Source organism: Prionailurus viverrinus, chromosome A1 (assembly GCF_022837055.1).
Source record: "Prionailurus viverrinus isolate Anna chromosome A1, UM_Priviv_1.0, whole genome shotgun sequence".
Lineage (NCBI taxonomy): Eukaryota > Metazoa > Chordata > Mammalia > Carnivora > Felidae > Prionailurus > Prionailurus viverrinus.
The window spans coordinates 177,602,489-177,621,443 of NC_062561.1; the positions used below are offsets into that span (position 1 = coordinate 177,602,489).

General features: G+C 49.0%; 1 protein-coding gene and 1 non-coding gene across 4 annotated transcripts in view; one reads left to right on the plus strand and one right to left on the minus strand.

Moving 5' to 3' along the window:
* ERGIC1 (endoplasmic reticulum-golgi intermediate compartment 1) overlaps positions 1-18,955 on the minus strand; it is a 103,220-nt gene that overhangs the window by 51,369 nt on the left and 32,896 nt on the right. For all 3 annotated transcript variants that reach the window (XR_007153215.1, XM_047863686.1, XM_047863796.1), the window contains one exon: positions 3,604-3,665. Coding sequence is in view for 2 of the 3 variants with exons in the window: in XM_047863686.1 (XP_047719642.1) it covers positions 3,604-3,665 (62 nt within the window). In the remaining variant the exon portion in view is untranslated. The remainder of the gene's footprint in view (positions 1-3,603; positions 3,666-18,955) is intronic.
* LOC125147407 (U6 spliceosomal RNA) lies at positions 6,669-6,771 on the plus strand. The gene has a single exon (XR_007145176.1). It is a non-coding gene; the product is annotated as a U6 spliceosomal RNA (small nuclear RNA).

The window sequence follows — 18,955 nt, forward strand, 5'->3', positions numbered from 1 at the left end:
GATTGGGGGCGGGGGACAGGGATGGAAGGCTTCTTTCTGAAATCTGTGTGCTCTGTTCAAGGTCTGGATGAAGCCTGGTCAACCCAGCAGGTGGATACGATAAATGCCAAGTCTACTCAGCTGAAACCCAAGTGTCCAACAGCCCTGATCATATACCCTCTGTGACTGCTCCCCCTACCATCGTCCCATACTAGGTGGACAATGAATGTCTCAGTACCACTATGGTCACAGGGTCTAGCCTGGCTCAGAGAAGGTACAGAAAAAATACTTGTTGAATGAATGAATGAAATGAATGAATGAATGAATGAATGAAAAACACGAGGTATGAAGGCAGGTATGAAGTATTTCAACCAGAAAGGCCGTTGTGATACTGAAGGCTTGATGAGGGTTTTCAATCCATGTTTGGGCAAGAAGCTAAGGCTCTCTGACACCACACTTCTTTTGAAACTGACTCAGGCAGTGGACCATAGGAATGTGACCCCTAGAGAATGTGTGTGACTGGGAAACCTGGTGTAGCCAGCAAAGGGGGGCACTGGACCCAAGACCCGAGACCCAAGACTCTGGGAAGTCAAGGAATTTGTTCAAGGCCAAATGGCCACTTCAGTGAAGGAGGCAAAATTCAAACCCTGATCCGTGAGTGTCCAGGGCCCTTCCCTGTTCCTGCAGTTATTAATAGCGCTTATCAAGATGTCATGAAATGGTGTGGCTTCGTGTCTGCTGCCCTGGTAGGCCACGTGCTCCTTAAGGACAAAGACGGGAGCCCATTCATCAACATGATCCCGGTACTTGGTACGGGACCTGGCCCCGGGACCTAGTTAATAAATATTTGTTCACTACATGGTAGCTAAGGGCTGGTTTCCCATGCCTCACGCCTTTTTCCTCTCGTGTAAAGGAATTTGCCGTCTTGCACACTGTGGCCGGGACCGCAAATCAGACCATGTCCCTAGAGGACCATCTGGCAGTACCTTCTAAATTTTACAACACACATGCCCTTTGACCCAGTAATTCCTCTTCTAGGAAAAGTTACCTTACAGAAATAACCATACAAGGATATAAAAATATATGGACAAGGATGTCTGCAATAGCCATAAATCGGAATCGAGACTGTCCACTCCCAGGAGACTGGTTACGTAAACTGTGGGTCGCGCAGATGATGGCGACCGTGGGTTGCCAGACGCGGCTGCAGGGAAGAATGCAGCGGGCCGTGTACGTGCTGGTAGGAAAGGTGTCCAGCCTACGGCGGTTGAAAAAAGGGCCAGGAAGAGAGGTCCACACAGTAGGTTCCCGTCTCTGCTTAAAACAACGATATAGGTATATCAAAGCCTGAACGTGCTTTTTAAAAATTCTAGGAGGACCCAGACCTGATTGTTACACATCCATTAACAAGGGTGAGACTGCAGAGACTGTGAGGCAGAGGTCTGGACTATTGGTTGGTGGCAGGAAGGGGACAGGACACCTTACTTGAATTTTTGTGATCAGGCTCAGAAACAAGTCGAACCCCCTCTCCTCTCATGGCCCTTGGGTATCCTCTCCGTGGGGACTCAGGCACAAAGCATCAGAGCGTCTGCTGGCATGGACCCTCACAGGCTGGGGGCTCCTGGAGGTCAGTGACCAGAGGAGTGTAGTCCAGACACTGAGAGCTTAGCACATACCCTACACTTGACGGGTCTGAACTCATTTATTCCCCATATCAGGAAACTGAGGATCAGAGAGGTGAAGTGAGAAGTGACTTCCCCAAGGTCCCGCAGCTAATAGATGGGAGAATGAACCCAGCTCTGCCACATGGGAAGCCTGCAGGACATGCATCCTGTATCCTGGCTGCTGCATTCCCTTCCCCAGGGATGTGGAGACCCAGGGCTGGAGAAGGCACCCACGGCTTCAATGAGTAAGGGCCGGGCAGGAGCAGCCGGGGCGGGGGTGGGGGAACCCCAAGGCCATGTTCCTATGACCCACCTTGGGAGGCAGCAGTGGATTCCAATTTGATTGCCCAGCCCCAGGGCCCTGCTCAGGGGACAGCCCACGGGGAGGGTCCCTCTCCCGCAGGAAGCACTGGAGAGGCCGGCAGGGGGTCAGGCCATGGGGTGCAGGGAAGCCTACCTTTCGAGAGATGTGAAACTTGAGACAAGTCACTTCACCTCTCTGGGCCCATTTTCTCCTCTGGAAAATGAGGCTATGAGGTTTTCCTGTGCGCATGGCGCTTTTGGGTTTGTTTTGGTTTTAATAAACTTCTCATTGTGGAGTAATAGATGCAGAGACAGTACAGAGAGTTCCCATGCGCCCTTCATCCGGCTTCTCCTCACGTTAACGTCTTACATAACCACGGTATGCACGTCAAAACGAAGTAACGCCATACAGCACCAAAACTAAGCTACAGACAGGACTACAGGTTTCGCCAGTTTCCCCACAAACCCCCTTTTTCCTGTTCCTGGACCCAACCTGGGATCTCACTTTGCATGTAGTCATCCTGTGTCCTTAGTCTTGAATCTGTTGACAGTTCCCCCTTCTTCCCAAGGTTTTCGAGACCTTGTCACTTTTGAAGCGTACTGGCAGGAGTTGCGCAGAATGTCGCCCAACCTGGGCCCCGATGATGCTTTCTCATGATTGGGCAGGCTTGGGCTGTTTGGGGAAGAATGTTCGGAGGGGAGGTGTCCTTCCCATCCCGTCCCATCGGGGGTGCGTGACGTCCACAGGACGTCTCACTGGCTGATGTCAACCTTCATCACTTGGTTGTCTCTGCGCATCTACATAGGAAAGTTACCATTTCCTTTCCACTCTCTGCTCTTTCCATTCTCTGCATCACTGAGTCCAGCCCATACTCCAGGAGAAGAGAATTAGGCTTTACCTCCTGGAGGGGGTATTGATCCATCTACATTACTCTATTACTTGGAATTCTTCTGTTAAGGAAGAGCCGTCCCTTCTCTCCCATTGATTTACATCAGTACACTCTCATACTCCTTTTTTGTAATTCTTTGGCACATAAGACAATCATGCCATGATCTGTTACTCCGACTACCCCTGTGTTAGCCTTTGGCCTCTTTCATGTTGCTCCTGCGTCCTGCTGATGCACCCCTAGCCCTTTTGTCCCCCCTCCGGGAGCTTCTTTGCTTTTTGGCCCAAGATGATCCAAGCTTACTCTGCTCTCTTCCTGCCCCGGCCCTGGAACCAGCCCTTTCTTTAAGGAGACTTTGAGTCCTTTTACTGAACACTGGCATTTAGAAACCAAAATCTGGTGCAATTCTTCTTCTTCTTCTTCTTTTTAATGATTAAAAATGTGCTTATGTCAAAAACTCCAGTAGTCTAAAAGGGAAGAAAAGCCCTCCTGACCCCTTGAGCCCTAGTCTCCCCACCCAGGGGCAATTGCTACTGATGATTTCGGGTGTATCCTTCCAGAAACAGATAATGCCGATACCTTGCAGGGTTCTGGTGAGAACAGAGATGAGACGAGGAACTATATGAAGGGCTAGCAAGATGCCCATCCTTTGTCCTCTCCTCCCGTCTCTCCTTCTTTTCTCCCTGGTTCAGCAGTTCTGCACAGGGAGAGCAGGCCCGGGTACAGGAGGTGGGGAGGGGGTGAGGACAACGGCAAGAAGGATGGCTACTCACTAATGGCCCCGGTGTATGTTGGCTGCGTAAGGTCCTTGGGCACCTTCCTGTAGATGTCAAACCTGCAGAGAGCAAAGCGGACACGGGTGAGGTGGGCGCAAGGGGTGGGTCTCAGGGCAGCAGGGAAGATGGTTTCAGCTTGCTTGCCACGTGGGCAGCAAGCCACAGTTGTTCCCAGAACCAGGTCCTCCTACTCCTTCAGGTCACCTCCCCCAGGAGGCCTGAAGGAAAGCCCTCCGATGGGACCCTGCCCCATCCCCTGGTAGCGTTTCCTCACAACACTTAGATCCACCAGGCAGGACCCTCATTCGGTTACGTTTCTGGGTTGGTCCTCCCCCCCCATCAGAACGGAACTCCCACAAGGGCAGCGATCTTGTTGGGTTTTGTCCTCCGCCCACGTCCCCAGACCCTAGCAAGGCCTGGTGCGTAGAAGACACTCAGCAAGCCCTTGTGGAATGAACTGAACCCGCGTCTTGGGTTCTTCTAATGATGAAGGAAATAGGGAAATGCACCGTCTTTCCTGAGTTCCATGACGGCACTGCATTCTTGCCCGGTGTCACCTCTCCTCCCCCTCTTCCCTTTCCTGCCTCCCCCTCCCCCTCCCGTCTCCACTCCCCCCCTTCCCCAGCTCCTGCAGCTTGCCTGTGGAGTTCCTTCCTAACTCCAAGGCGTGAAGTTAACAAAATCCTGCCTGGAGCCCAGTCTCAGCGTTAGCTTGCGACAGTTCTGGCTCGTGTCTAGTGGGGGTCTCCTCCCCACACGCAGAGCAGATGCCTTGATGTCTTTCTTTCATATGGGTCCCACCACAGCAAATGAGGGTTGTGGGGTGTGGCGGAAGAATCTGGGATCTGGGAGTCGGACAGACACAGCAGATTCTGGCCAGCTATTTAAGAGTGAGGATCCTGGAATCAGACCACCCTGGGTTCAAATCTTTTGGGCTGGTCTTCCTTGTTTGTGGCTACTGTTACCAGGTCCTGCCAGGCCATCGAGAGGAGTAACGGAAATAAATGTCTGTGGTGGATTTACACAGCATTCACAGAGGAGGCGCCTCACACACTTGGCTTCCTTCCTGTCACTTGAACCTGAGCAGGCAGTTCTCACAAAGCAGAGTTCTATCCCCGCAGTGCTCCTAGGCTCCCGGGCAGGACTTGGCATGGTAAAGAGGCCGGCTGCTCCAGCCCTCGGGGGCTACCAGTTGGCATGTGGTTCCCCTTTGGTGATTGGGAAAAGCTGTTAGCACCCTGCTAACCTCAACGCAATGACTTGGAAATCTTGCGTAAGATCTGATGCTTGACTACTGTGCGCTCGTCCTAACTGCACGTGAAACGTGCTGGGTTTCCTAACACGTCAGGGGAGAAGATATTCCTGTGGGCCGCCAAGTTAAAAGGTAACACTTTCTCTCCGGCCTGCTCAGCTACCAGTCTTCCGTTCTTGGGCCCTTAAGGGGCACTGGAAACTGGGACTGGGGGTGTGGTTGAGCGGGAGGGGTCCACGTGACTCAGTTCTCCATACCTACTCATCTCCCTTATTCGGAAAATGCTGACCCCTTTAACCACGAGGGGCCTGTAAGAGATAAGAGGCATGTATGTACTGTGGAATCAGCCCAAGTGGGCTCAAACGTGACTCCACCACTGTTCAACCTTGGGCATGTCACTTACGTAACCTCTCTGAGCCTCAGTTCCCCTGGCTGTAAATGGGGCAATGATACTATCTCGTAGCATAGCGGTTAAGGCCAAGTGACTTAGTGCATAGAAAGCACTTAGAACTGTGCCTGGCACCCAGGAAGTACTATATGAATATTTATTTGCAGGTACTATTCTTTTTTTTTTTTTTTTCCGTTACTGTTGTTAATGTTCAGCTGACTGACATCTATGAGCACCTACTACATGCTAAGTCCTCTCTTAGGCACTAGGACACAGGTATAAGACTCAGCCCTTGGCCTTGTGTGCCTACAGTTTAGCAGTAAAGACAAAGAAGGAAATGGAAGGAGGGTACAATGGTGTTCCTTCATAAGGTTTGCTGAAGGTGCTAGGGGGACCCAGAAAGTGGTCCATGGGGTGGTCCATGAAGCTTCCGGCAGCAGGTGACGTCTGAACAGAGCAGGAGGATGGGAGGCAGGGTAGGAAGAGGCATAAAGCAGTCCACGTAGTGAGAACAGCAAAAACAGGGGCCAAGAAAGACGACCAGACCTGGCGTGCTGGAGCGTGGAGTTAGTTCACCTGCCCGTGACGCTGGGACGGGATGATGACCGAACCTGGCGTGCCAGAGAGCAGAGTCCCCTTGCACGAGGCACTGGGATGGCATGGAATGACAGGCACCAGAGAGGTGGGAGGGGCTTACACTCCACCTTCCCTGTCCAGTTAATACCAGGTCGCCATCCAGGGCCCACAGGCAGAAACTGGGCCTCACAGTTTTAAAACTTTATCAACCACCACTTCAAAACTGGGAGTTTTATGGGAAGTCAGAGGTCACTCGGGGTGAGGAGGTGGGGGTAGCTGAGGGCAGAATGTCAGAATCTGATAAGGGTGAAGAGGCCAGAGAGGGGAGATTGACACATGGGGGTGGGGGACACTAATCAAATATGTAAATACAGTGAGGATAATGGACGCCTGGGGCTCACTGTTGGGAAAGGGAGGTCTATATGGAGGGAAAAGTAGAACAAACTCTGTGCTGTGGAAATGGAGGTTTCACTGTGGATTCATGACTTTCAACATCCACCAATACAGAAATACACATCCTATTCACATACATTTCCTGGCTCATTCCACAGGGAGGGTCCGGGAACCGTGACAGCCAGATAGCAAACGGCACATCAGGTACTCAAATGTTGGCTTCTAAATCTCCCTCTCTACTTGCAGAAATGGCTGATCCCAGGGCTACGTGAGGAAAATCCAAGATGAACTTGGAACACCTTCTTATGTCAGAAAGCAAGACAGTGTTCAAAGAATGGTGGGGTCACTGGCCAAAGAAAGGACGATGTGAGCACTAAAATCAAAAATCACAGTGATAGGTTATAACCCATTGGATAAAATAGGAAGCCACGGATCTATATAAAGAAATGAATAGTGCTCGCTCCGGCAGCACACGTACTAAAACTGGAACGGTACAGAGATCAGCACGGCTCCCCGCGAGGACGACACGCAAATTCGTGAAGCTTCCGTATTTGTCATGCCGTTTGCAGCGACGTGGATGGAACTGGAGGGTGTTATGCTAAGTGAGATAAGTCAGTCAGAGAAGGACAGATACCATATGTTTTCACTCCTTATGTGGATCTTGAGAAACTTAACAGAAGACCATGGGGGAGGGGAAGAAGAAAAATAGTTACAAACAGAGAGGGAGGAAGGCAAACCACAGGAGACTCTTAAATACAGAGAACTGAGGGTGGATGGGAGGTGGGGGAGAGGGGAAAGTGGGGGATGGACATTGAGGAGGGCACTTGTTGGGATGAGCACTGGGTGTGGTATGGAAGCCAACTTGACAATAAATTATATTAAAAAAAAAGAAATGAATGAACCCCAAATTTGATGAGAAACAGGATATTTACATACCTTCAAATACCACCCCACAAAATCCTTACTAATTACAAAGGGAAAAAGAGTAACGTTATAGTTGAGAAACTTACATCATCTTGACCAAGTGACCAAAGTGAGTGTCACCAGTAAGGAGACATATCATGTGCCTCCTGGTCTGAGATATTGGGGAAGGCACACCATTACACTCGTGTGGGAAACTTGCTCAAATGCACAACCTCAAATGAATCATGAGAAAGCAACACACAAATCCAACCGGAGGGTTCATGCTATAAAATGACTGGCCAGTACTTGTCAAAGGTATCAGGGTCATTCAGAGAAGTAAAAGGCTAAAGAACTTTCAGAGATTGGAGGAGACTAAAGAGACATGACAACTGAACCATGCAGGATGTCCCAGACGAGAAAAAGGACATCAGGGGGACAATGGTTAGGATTTGAATAAGAGCCATGTATTAGTTAATACTACGGTATAGTGTTATTTTCCTGGTTTTGATAATGGTATTTTGGTTATGTAACGTGGTAATATTTAGGGAAGTTTCAGTAAAGGGCTTATGGGAAGTCTTTGCATTAGTTTTGCAAATTTTTTTGTAAGCCAGAAATTATGGCAAGATAAAAAGTTAAAAAGGCTCTTTAAAATTTAATAGAATTATAAAAAAAAAAATTGTAAGGGGGAGATTTCACATAAGAATCCCACACAGCCTGCTTTCTTCATACATACCTGGTCCCTCTAGGCTTCTGATTTTGAGGTGCTGGCTTAACAAATGTTTACTGAGTGTGCTGGGTGTCAAGAATACATCTTTGTTGGGAGTGAGAATGGCGAGGGGAGGGTTGAATGAACAAAGGTCTAAGAGAGGAGGGTAGACTTGGACCAAACTACAGGAAGCAATAGTGATCAAAGGAAAGAGGTGCTCTAGAAAGAGTCACTGATGTGAAACCAAGATCACTGCCAGCCTGGGCACTTTTACATATACATATTTACATGTAATTCTTACAATAACCCTGGCAGACACTGATATCCCAATTTTTCAGAGAGAAAACCAAGGCTAAGCAATAAGCAACTTGCTCAAAGTCACCAAGCCCGTGACTAGTAGAGCTGGGATTCAAACCCAAGTCTGAGTCATAGGCCATGGCCCTTCCACTGCCCTATACTTGTGGGAATCAGTATAGAGGTCACTTACTGGTAAATTAGTCTCAGAGTTTTGCTTACTTTTCCACAGATGCTGCCCAGAGCAGGTGAGAATCTCCTAAAAGACAGGGACCAGCTCAAAATACATTAATTCACTCAACAGATATTTACTAAGTACTTATTGGCAGTATTCTAGATACGGGAAAATGGAAGCGGTCAAGGTAGACATGGCCCCTGCCCTCATGGAGGTGCCAATCTAGTAATGCTTTTGACTCCTTGAGAAGGGCCACTTAAACAGAATGTTCTCTAATGATTATCCCATTCCCATGCCATCAATCCAAGCTGCGGAGTGGTGGTGGGGTAAAGGGAGAGCTGAAAAAGACCCTGGGTTCAGAGCTGACCACAAGCCAAGTGAGTCAGCAGTGAATGTCACTAAGAAATGGGCCACAGGAAGACTGGTGAGAACCCAGGCATGTGACAGACAGGGAAGTGAGCCGTCGTCCTCTCTGGTTTACATTAGTCAGTCCCTCACTGCGGTGATGTGGTGATGCGATTAGCTGTGGCCACCCACTGTCAAGAGAATATGGAGGAAAGGGTAGAGAGTGTGGAAGAGGGGGAAGGGGTGCCTAGTGCATATATAGTGTGGGCTCAGCTCATGCTATGCCTTTGGCTGGCATGTTCTCATTTAATTCTCTTGACCAGCCTTCAAGTTAGGGATTTTTAGCCCATTTTACAGACGAGGCTCACAGAGGTTGGTGGTTTGGCTAAGCTCACACACCTGTGAAGTGCCACAGCAGGACTCTGAATCCAGGCCTAATTTACGTTCTTGCTGGGTTTTTTTCCAACCATGTAGGGCCAAAACTGAGACCGTGTCAGTGGAAAATGCTTGGGAAAAAAGGTTAAAGAATTAGAATTGATTAGCCTCAAACAGAGAAAGCTAAACTATGGATTCTTCATCACTGTCAAGCAAAAAAATGCTTTTTTCCTGCTCTCCCACCAGAGTATGATCTTCTTGAGGCAGGCCCTGGGCCTCCTTGTTGCCCAGCCCTGCCCAATCCAGGCCCCTGGAGAACTGACCTGAATGAATGAGTCAGTGAATGAATCTGCACAAAGATAAGATCCACTGGCTGGTCTTAAAAACAAGATTAAGCTGAAATGGACACTGGAGAAGCTGAGTCCTCAGGGGTTCCTTGTACTGGATATTGAGAAATCTTCACTTCAAAGCGGGTGGGGGTGGGGGCAAAGTGGACTTAAATTAAAGTAAGAGAACCATCAATTGGACTTAAGGAAGACTGATCCAATGCCAAGTGCCAGGACAACAGCAGTAGTGACTGGAGCTAGGCTGGCAAGAGGTCTATCCTTGCTGGGACAGGATACAAACACAGAGACCCCACAGGGGCCTCCTGCCTTCAAAACCCTCCACTGTCAGGTCTAGAAGGTTCTCTAAGATCACTACGTCCAACCCAATCATTTTACAGATGAGAAAACAGAAGCTTTAAGAAGAGTGACTTGGGGCGCCTGGGTGGCTTGGTCGGTTAAGCGTCCGACTTCGGCTCAGGTCATGATCTCACGGTCCGTGAGTTCAAGCCCCGCGTCGGGCTCTGTGTTGACAGCCAGAGCCTGGAGCCTGCTTCAGATTCTGTGTCTCCCTCTCTCTCTGCCCCTCCCCTGTTCATGCTCTGTCTCTCTCTGTCTCAAAAATAAATAAACGTTAAAAAAAAAAAAAAAGAGTGACTTGTTCAGTTCGAGGTGCAATTAGACACAGAATATTTAAATCAGAAACAAGCCAATAAAAAGCTGATGAAATCCTGGTTATCTCTCAGATGCTAGCGGTTCCCAACCAGGGGCAATTTTGGCCCCCCAGGAGACATCTGGCAATGTCTGGAGATATTTTTGGTTGTCGCACGGGGGACTGGGGGTGTTACTGGAACCTAGCGGGTTAAGGCCAGGGGTGCTAATGCATCCGACAATCCTGCAATGCATAGTAAAATCCCCCCCAACCCCACAACAAAGGATTACTGGCCCCAAATGTCCAGAGAACTGAAGTAGAGAAACCATGTCGTACGAGACCAAAACTTCACATGTGGGAAGCTCATTTTCCCACTGAGTCTGTGTTCTGTCTGAAAGGCAGCCAGTTGCCTCTGCTCCCGCTGGGTGAAGTCATGGCCACGGCCTCGATTGCCCCCACGGAGACCAGCGATCTGGATTAAGCAGTCTTTCCCTCTCCTTTGTGCTCTGTGCCTGAGAAAGAAGAGCTCACTTGGAGAGATCTGGGCAAAGGAACCCACAGAGACACAACGAGGTCCACCTAGACTTGTGGCTTACCATGACAGTCGAGTAAGTCCAAGGGTCACTATTTTAATAAAACGCGCTGAATCTGCGCCTCTAACACATCTTACCTTAAGATCAAACATACATCAACATTGATACGAGGAGTTGATGAGAATATAGGATTTACTTAACAGAAACTACTCTACAGGCTGCATCTAGCCTACTGAGTGAGGAATGGCAGCATAACCTCACCCAAAATAAACACACATACGTCTTCCTCTGCTCCCAAGCAAGGAAATTGCCGCTGGAAATCTCTGACTAATGGATTTCTTCTGTAATTTCTTTTCATAGCAGAATGCCTCAGCTTTGCTATTTTAACTTTTGCTGCTTGGGACCTCACTTCTCCCTTGCTCTTGGAGACGAATCTCAGATCACTCTGTGGTTCGCCATATGTGGGCGGCTACCAGGCAGGCAGGCGCTCGTGATGTCACTGTTTCCAAGGCTTAATGAAATTAGACGCCATTGAGGAGCAAGTCATTGGAAGTGGTGGGTCACTGGTCCCAAAAATAGCCAGCAAGGCTTTTAGTTGGTGCTGTGGCCTGGTCACCCCTGCCCACCAGCCTGTCAAGAGGCTTCAGTGCCAAGTACCAGGGAGTTAGGTGAAAAGTGTGCTTGCTTGTTCACTTACTCATTTCTTCCACCTTACTGAGAACCACTGGTGTGGTGTGTGTGGGGGGGAGGGTGCACGCGCACGCCTACGCACACGCGTGTGCATGCTGGAGGGCACACGGAGGTAAATGAATGTGTCAGAGCCAAGCACGGGCAGGGAAAGAACCCTACAAGCACCAGTTCTCTTGAGCCCTAGAATCACTCTCACAGCCCCCTGAATCCTGTCCTGGACGTTCAAACTGCTAATAAGAGCCCACACCAATCCTTCCTCTGTCAGAAGGAAGGGGAAAAAAATCTGTCTCCCTCTCCAGCCCACATAGAAGAGCTTAGAGGGTGAATCATGGCCATCCCAGCTACCCTGTGGCTGTCCCCTTTGTGAGGGACCATTGTGCACCCAGTCGTGGACTCAGAGTTTGCGTTCATTAACTCAAGTCCTTTTCACAACCCTGTGTAGTAGATTCCATCATTCTTCCCATTTCACTTGCCAAGATGCAGGACTCGATGCCTGCCATCTAGCTTCAGGACATATGCTCTAACCGCTGTGCCACAGGCCTGCCTGAAGCACGCAGACAGGCTGGGGGCTGAAGGAGTGGAGGTCTGGGGGATGACCCTCTGCACAAAGCACTTCCACGTGCACAGTTCTCTCTCTCCAGCCCATCCCCTGAGGCTCTCTCCCCAAATCTTGGAGCCTGTGTGGAGGTCTCTATCTATAGGCTGTTCTCCCAGCTCCAACTGCCTCCACTGTGACCTTTCTCATCCCAGAATACCCTCTCTGACCACAAAGTCCTGGTCTTCCCCCTCTCTTCCTTCCCACAGAAGCCACTAAGTCTGGCCAAAGAGGAAGAAGAGCTTCTAGAAGGCACCCCCTGACACAGCCTGCCCCACCTTCCCAGACTCTGTGGACATATACATTCCTGGCACAGCCCCAATATGGCTGCAGGGTCCTCTACTCTGACTGGACCTAGTCGAGCCAGATTTGTTCCACAATCTGTGGATCGTGCAGGGCCTGGCCCATTAATGGCACTCAGCAAATTCCAGATGAAAATACAAAATGACGTATGTGCAGGCTATTCACCACAGCACGGCTGTAATAGCAGACAACTGGGTACTATCCAAATGTCCATCCAAGGGGACCGGTTAATAAACTATAGACCAAGTGGAGGACGATCCAGCTGTAAAGGGGAATGAGGAAGGTCTCTTTACATCAAAAGAAAAAAGCAAACGGTGGGACGCTGCTTCTGTTAAATTTTAAGTATATGTTTGGGGGGGGGCGTGGATAGTGACAAAAAATGATTTATATCCTTGCTTACATCTTCATATTTGTGATGTTATAGCCACAGATTTAATTTGTAAGAGCCACAACGTCCATCAACAGGCAGAAAGATAGGTAAATTATGGCATATCCGCACAATGGACTACTACCCAGCAATAAAAAGCAATGAAGTATTGACATGAGCAACAACATGGATGATTCTCAAAACAACTGTACTGCATGAAACACAAACTAGGGTACACGTGGTATGAGTCCATCTATATAAAATTCTCATCAGTGTTTAACGGGGTGCTCGGTATACGGGTCTTGAACTTCTTTTGTCACATGTGTCCCTAAATATGTACTGTTTTTTATGCATCGCCTAAGAATGGTAAGAGTAACCATTCGTGATAGCTTTTGGTTACACCTGTTGTGTCTTTTGGAAGCTATAACATTTTAGACAAGTACAAACTAATCTAGAGTGACAGCAGGCCACCAGTTACCTGGGGACGAAGGAAGAGGTGGGCATGAGGAAACTTTAGGTTCACTATGTTGACCGTGATGATGGTTTCATGGGTGGATACATGTTAAATTCCTCAAACTGTCCACCTTAGGTATGTGAAGTTTACTGTATGTCAATTATACCTAAATAAAGCTGTTAAAAAATGGTAATGGCTAAAACACATCAAACAATCTGTGAGTGCATAACGACACTTCAAAAAACAAAACACAACAAAAGCTTCTTTGGACACCTTTGAAGTCACTAGGCCACCAACTCCTTATTCTGAAAACTAGTAGATAGAAAGTACTTATTCCGACTTTTTTTTTTGTACACAAATGCATTTCTAGGTAACCAAATAGATGATGAAGGTGAAGTTCTGTTTTACAGAATACTTTCAAAGAATAATGCAGAAAGACTAATAGAAGCAGAAAAATCATCATTGTGTGCCCTTTGATAAAACACTGGATCTTAGCAATGATCCGAAACTTAATACTAGATAATTATAGTGGCTAAAATAAAAATAATAGTGGCTACAGCCACTGGAACCCAATGATTAACCTTAGTATCTCAAAGAGAAGACAACCAGTTATTCTGTACCTCTCAATGCAATGCAATTGGAAGTATACAGCATACTTCTTAATAACTGGCCTAGAACAACCTCACATCTCACCTTCCATGTAATCCTTATCTCACAGCAGTCTGGCCTCTGACATCAGCACCCCCCCCCCCCACACACACACACCACTCTCTCATCCTGTGCTATGTAAGACCACCCAAGAGTCACTAAGGGCCAGATGCCATTGGCTCGCCTCAGTACTGCCCCTGCTCTGAACCTGTTAACTGCCCCTTCCTTCCTGGATCTCTCCTGGCTGCCTAAAGCACCATGGCATTCTCACTCTCTGACATCCTCTCTGTCTGCTCATTTTCCTTCTGCTATCCCTGATATCCAGGTGTGCCCACAGGGGTCTGTGTTCAGGCCTCTTCTCTTTTAGGTCCCACAGCCAACTCATCCATGCCTTAATTTTCCACGTCAAGTTCCAGAGAGATGGGAGAAAGTCAACAAGACAGATGTGGATGTGGTCCCTCTCCTCAAAGAGTTCATACAGTAGTGCCCAAGGAGCTTCCTCACTCCCTGGGGTGTCCTCCCTGCCCCCTCATACTTGATATGTCCGGAAGAAAACGCAACAGCTTCTCACACAAAACCTGTTCTTTGGGTCCCAGAAGGAACCTCAGGGATTGTGGAATCCAAATTCATGCAGCTTCAAATAGTTAAAGTAAGAGAGAAAGGGCAGCAGCATTTTGTGTTAAGAGATAAGCCCTCCTGACTCTTTCCAAGTCACCATCAGTGTCCTCCAGGGGCTCCCAAACGCCTGAGAAGTCGTGAGGTATGCTGTGTTGGCTGCAGGGGCCACAGCGAGGAGCAGCAGAGTCAAACTGGCTAATCGGGAAGAGGATGAGGAAATTCTCAAGGAGTGTTTTAGATGGTCTATCGGAAAAAAGGGAGTGGCCTCACTGGGCTGGACAGTGCCCTTCGCCTGTTACTGGACCTGGGCTCGTCAGGAGAACAAAGCTCACGCCCAGCAGGGAGGGAGCATCAGCCTAAGAGCTCTAAATCCCACTGCAATCTGTTCCTTGAACAGTCAAGCAAGCTTGCTCTCATCTCAGGCCCTTTGCCCTTGCTGTTCTCTGTCTCTGGAACATTGTTCCCTCAGATAATCTGCATGCTTGCTGCCTCACTTCATTTACACCTATATTCAAACATCACCTCTTTAGACAGGCCTGTCCTGGCCACTAACTAAAACGCCTCTTTCGACCTCCTTACTCTACTGTCTTTTTCTGTGTAGCACTTAAGATCACTGCCTGAATTTATGTTGTCTTATGTGCATTTGTTCATTGCCTGATCCCACCATTAGAATATAAGTTACAGGGGGCGCCTGGGTGGCGCAGTCGGTTAAGCGTCCGACTTCAACCAGGTCACGATCTCGCAGTCCGTGAGTTCGAGCCCCGCGTCAGGCTCTGGGCTGATGGCTCAGAGCCTGGAGCCTGTTTCCGATTCTGTGTCTCCCTCTCTCTCTGCCCCTCCCCCATTCATGCTCTGTCTCTCTCTGTCCCAAAAATAAATAAACGTTGAAAAAAAACAATTTAAAAAAAAAAGAATATAAGTTACAGGAGAGCAGGGACTATGTCTGCCTTTGAGCTCCACTCTATCTCCAGAGCCTAGGAAAGTGCCTGGCACAAAGGAGATCCACAGAAATACTTGTGGCATGGATGAAGGAAGCAGCTTTTCTCCAAGTGTGGTCCTTGCACCACTGCCTCAGAATCTGCCAGGTGGCTGATCAAATATGCAGATTCCAGGGTCCCACTGTAGAATGAATGAAACCAGGATGGGGTGAGGATGGCAGGCATTTGTGGAAAAAGTGCCCTTCAGGAGATGCTGGTGCATGCTAGAGTTGCTAAGGTATCAGCTGTGTGTTTATCTCCAACTTCAAATGTATTTCCTAAGGACCACAGGTCAACAGAGGGATGAGGAAAGGGACTGGCATTTCCTGGGCTCCTTACCCTGTGAGCCAAGCACTACTGAGGACACTTGACCTACTCTATCCCCCTGAATTCTTCCTACCACTCATGAGATGCCATCGACAAATGTGTAAACTGAGGCTCAGAGAAGCTGAGCCACCTGCCTAAGCTCATACAACCAGCAAGAGGCAGAGTCAGGCTGGAACCCTGGTCAGCCTCACCCAGAGGCTCCTAAAAGCTCTGCACTAGCCCCTGGGCCCCTTGGCTGTCCACGCTCACCACCGCCCTCCTGTGCCTGCCCGCAGCCTGGCACCTGCTGTGGGTGCGGTGGGCACTTGGTGAGTGAGAAAGGGAGGTTTGGAACTGTGGTGTGACGCCGCCCCGAGGCTCTGGCAGAGCACAGCTGGACGGGGGGCTCCTCATCCTCACTTGCCTCCCACGCGCTGTGACAAGTCAGTGAGTCCACGCTCGCACAGAAAGAGGAAAGGCCTGGTGTCAGAGCCTCGGGACGTCAGGCAGCCGGGGCCTGGCTAGGAGTCCAGCTTCCCACCGTCAAGGCCACAGGGAGCACAGGCCAGGGGACGGCAAGGGCCCCCAAAGTGTTTCCAAATCACTGGAAACAGGACGCAGCCGCCGGCCCCACACCAGGACACAACATCATCCCAAGTGTGGAAGCTATAAATGGAAATGTATTCTTAGAGGGGCAGAACATGAGTGGGGGTTTTTCAGAAATGACCCATCATCGGATAAAAATACAGACGGCATTTAAATGCTGAGCGGCAGGAGCTATTCCGGGGATTGGGTTCTCATCCCTGCGGCTCCCAGCCAGGGCATGGCCTTCAGCAGAGATTTAAAAGGAAGAAACTACGGGTGCTGGTGTTTTTAAGTTTAGGAGGAAAGTATTTGGGAGAAAGACAGCCGTGCCAAGACAGCTGTGGAAGGTGCAACCTTTGGGGAGAGACCAAATGTCACCTGACCTCCACCTGCACCTGCCCAGGGGATTCAATTTTACTCTCTGCTATGAGACCACCTTTTGAACAACATTCTTCGCTACCTTAAGGAGTGAGGGCTGAGTTCTGGTGAGGCCTGGGGATAAAAGCCCTAAGATAGGATCAAGATTTTAAGAGGTTGGCCGGTCAATGAAAGTATAATAAAGCCATAGCTGAGGTGGATCTGATGTCATGGAAAGAGGAAAGAGAGGATTTATTACGCCAGCCTCTTCGCTCATGAGTCCAAGCCGTCCAAGACACAAAAACTAGGTTCAGTTGTTTTTTACAGGGAAGGAAACTGGGACTCAGAAAAGACTGTGTAGAGTCGCAGACTCTCAGGCTGAGACCCTGAACCTGGAAAGATAAGCAGAAATGAGGCTGGAAGAAAAGGGCAGAAGGGTGTCTCAGGCAAAGCAACAGCTTCTGCTAAGGTTCATGGCTCCAGAAGCCCAAGGTCACTCAATTAGCATATGGCAAAGCTGGGATTTGCACCATCATCGACCTGAACACGAAGTTACTGTGCCAGGCTGGGAAGCAGCAGAGTGTTTTAGAAAACGAGACAAATTAAAAGGTGAATTTTTCAACAATCCCAGGGATCAAAGTGTTCTCCTTGGTGACCATTCTCATTTGGACACATCTCAGTATTTTTCAGTTGTTCCATAATAAACAGGTTACAAATGAAAAAATAAAGCCAGGTAGGGTCTTTAGGAGAACCGTCTTGGGCTGGCCAGTCCCCGTCTATTACCTGCCCTCCCTCCCACGCACCTCATGTCCCCACCAACACTCTTTGTTCCAGAAAGGCCCATTCTTGCCCAGCTCTGTTTATTTACATGCACTGCACCCTCTGTCTGCGTCACCCCTTCTCACTCCTCCTCCACCAGCTCATTCTTTCTGTCTTGAATGAGTACTTACTGTGGGCCAAACACTGTTCTAGGTGCTAGGAATACAACAGTGGTCAGACACAAAACTCCCTGCCTTCACCTAGTTTACATCCTAGTAAAAGAGACAAACAGTGAATGAACATGTCAGTGCCCATGAGTGTCATGAAGAAAAATAAACCAAACTAGGAGACAGCATATAATATAGGTGCTGTGTTAGACAGGAGCAGGGGGATAGCTCTCAGAGAAGCCCCATTTGATAAGGTGACATGCAAATGTACATCTAAATCAAGTGGGAGAGCAGCCACACAGCTATTCAGGGAAGAACATTCCAGGCAGAAGGGATAGCAAGTGTAAAGGCCCTGAGGCAGGAAGCACACTTGGCAGGTTCCTGGAATACAGTAAGGAGCCTGGTAGAGCTGAGGGGCAGGAAAGGGCAGAAGTCCCAGCAATTCTTTAAAACTCAGTTCACACATCCCTTTCTTTGAGAATCCATCTCTGATTAGCCATAGGCTGGCTGAGGCTCCACCTTCTGGGCTGCGCACAGTCCCTGAACTTCTCTCTGTCACCATCCGGCACATGATGTGTTGTTACCAAACATGTGTGGACCACAATCATGAATGAACAGCACAGCGCACTCTGTCTCATTAATACTATTTGTGTTTTCCCCTAGAAGTTGTGGATTCCTGCAGTGCGGGAACTGTCCTTAGTCTCTTGGGGTCCCTAGTGTCTGGCACTGAAATCTTAAGTGGGGAGCCTCATCTTTAAGTAACAAGAGGCCCACTGGGCTGCAGAAACTGGGTCTTTCCTGGGCCAAGAGCTCACCTGAGATGTGCAGGTGAGTCCCCTTTGGGAGCCACTGGCTTCCTAACCACCCACCAGCAACAGGACTTCACAGAGGGGGTTAGAGTGGGATGGGAAGGGGATGTCCTTCCCACCCCCAGATTTCCAACATCTGCCTCACCCTTGCTTTCCTCAATAGTCCACGGCTTATCTAAGTCTTTAAGGAAAGCCCGCATGGGAAGATAAAAATGTAAAACCAATTTACTAGGGAGTGACTACTCATAGACAGAAAATGCATTTTCCCTCTGAAAAAGATTCCAGGAAACATCCTGAGAGTGTATGTGGGGGAGGGGCAGAGAGAGGGAGAGAGAGAATCCCAGGCAGGCTCCGCACGGTCAGGGCAGAGCCTGGCACAGGGCTCGATCCCGGGAACCGTGAGATCATGGCCTGAGCTGAAATCAAGAGCTGGATGCTTAACTGACTACGGCACCCAGGTGCCCTGACACTGTATGTTAAATAATGAATTTAAATAAAAACTTGAAACCACAAAAAATAAAAGGAGAGGCGTCTGGGTGGCTCAGTCGGTTAAGCATCTGATTTCGGTTTAGGTCATGATTTCAAGGTTTGTGGGTTCCAGCCCCACATTGGGCTCTACGCTGACAGCTCAGAGCCTGGAGCTTGCTTTGGAGTCTATGCCTCCCTCTCTCCCTCTCTCTCTCTCTCTCTCTCTCTCTCTCTCTCTTCCTCTCTCAAAAATAAATAAACCAGGGGGCGCCTGGGTGGCTCAGTAGGTGAGTATCTGACTTCGGCTCAGGTCATGATCTCACCATTCGTG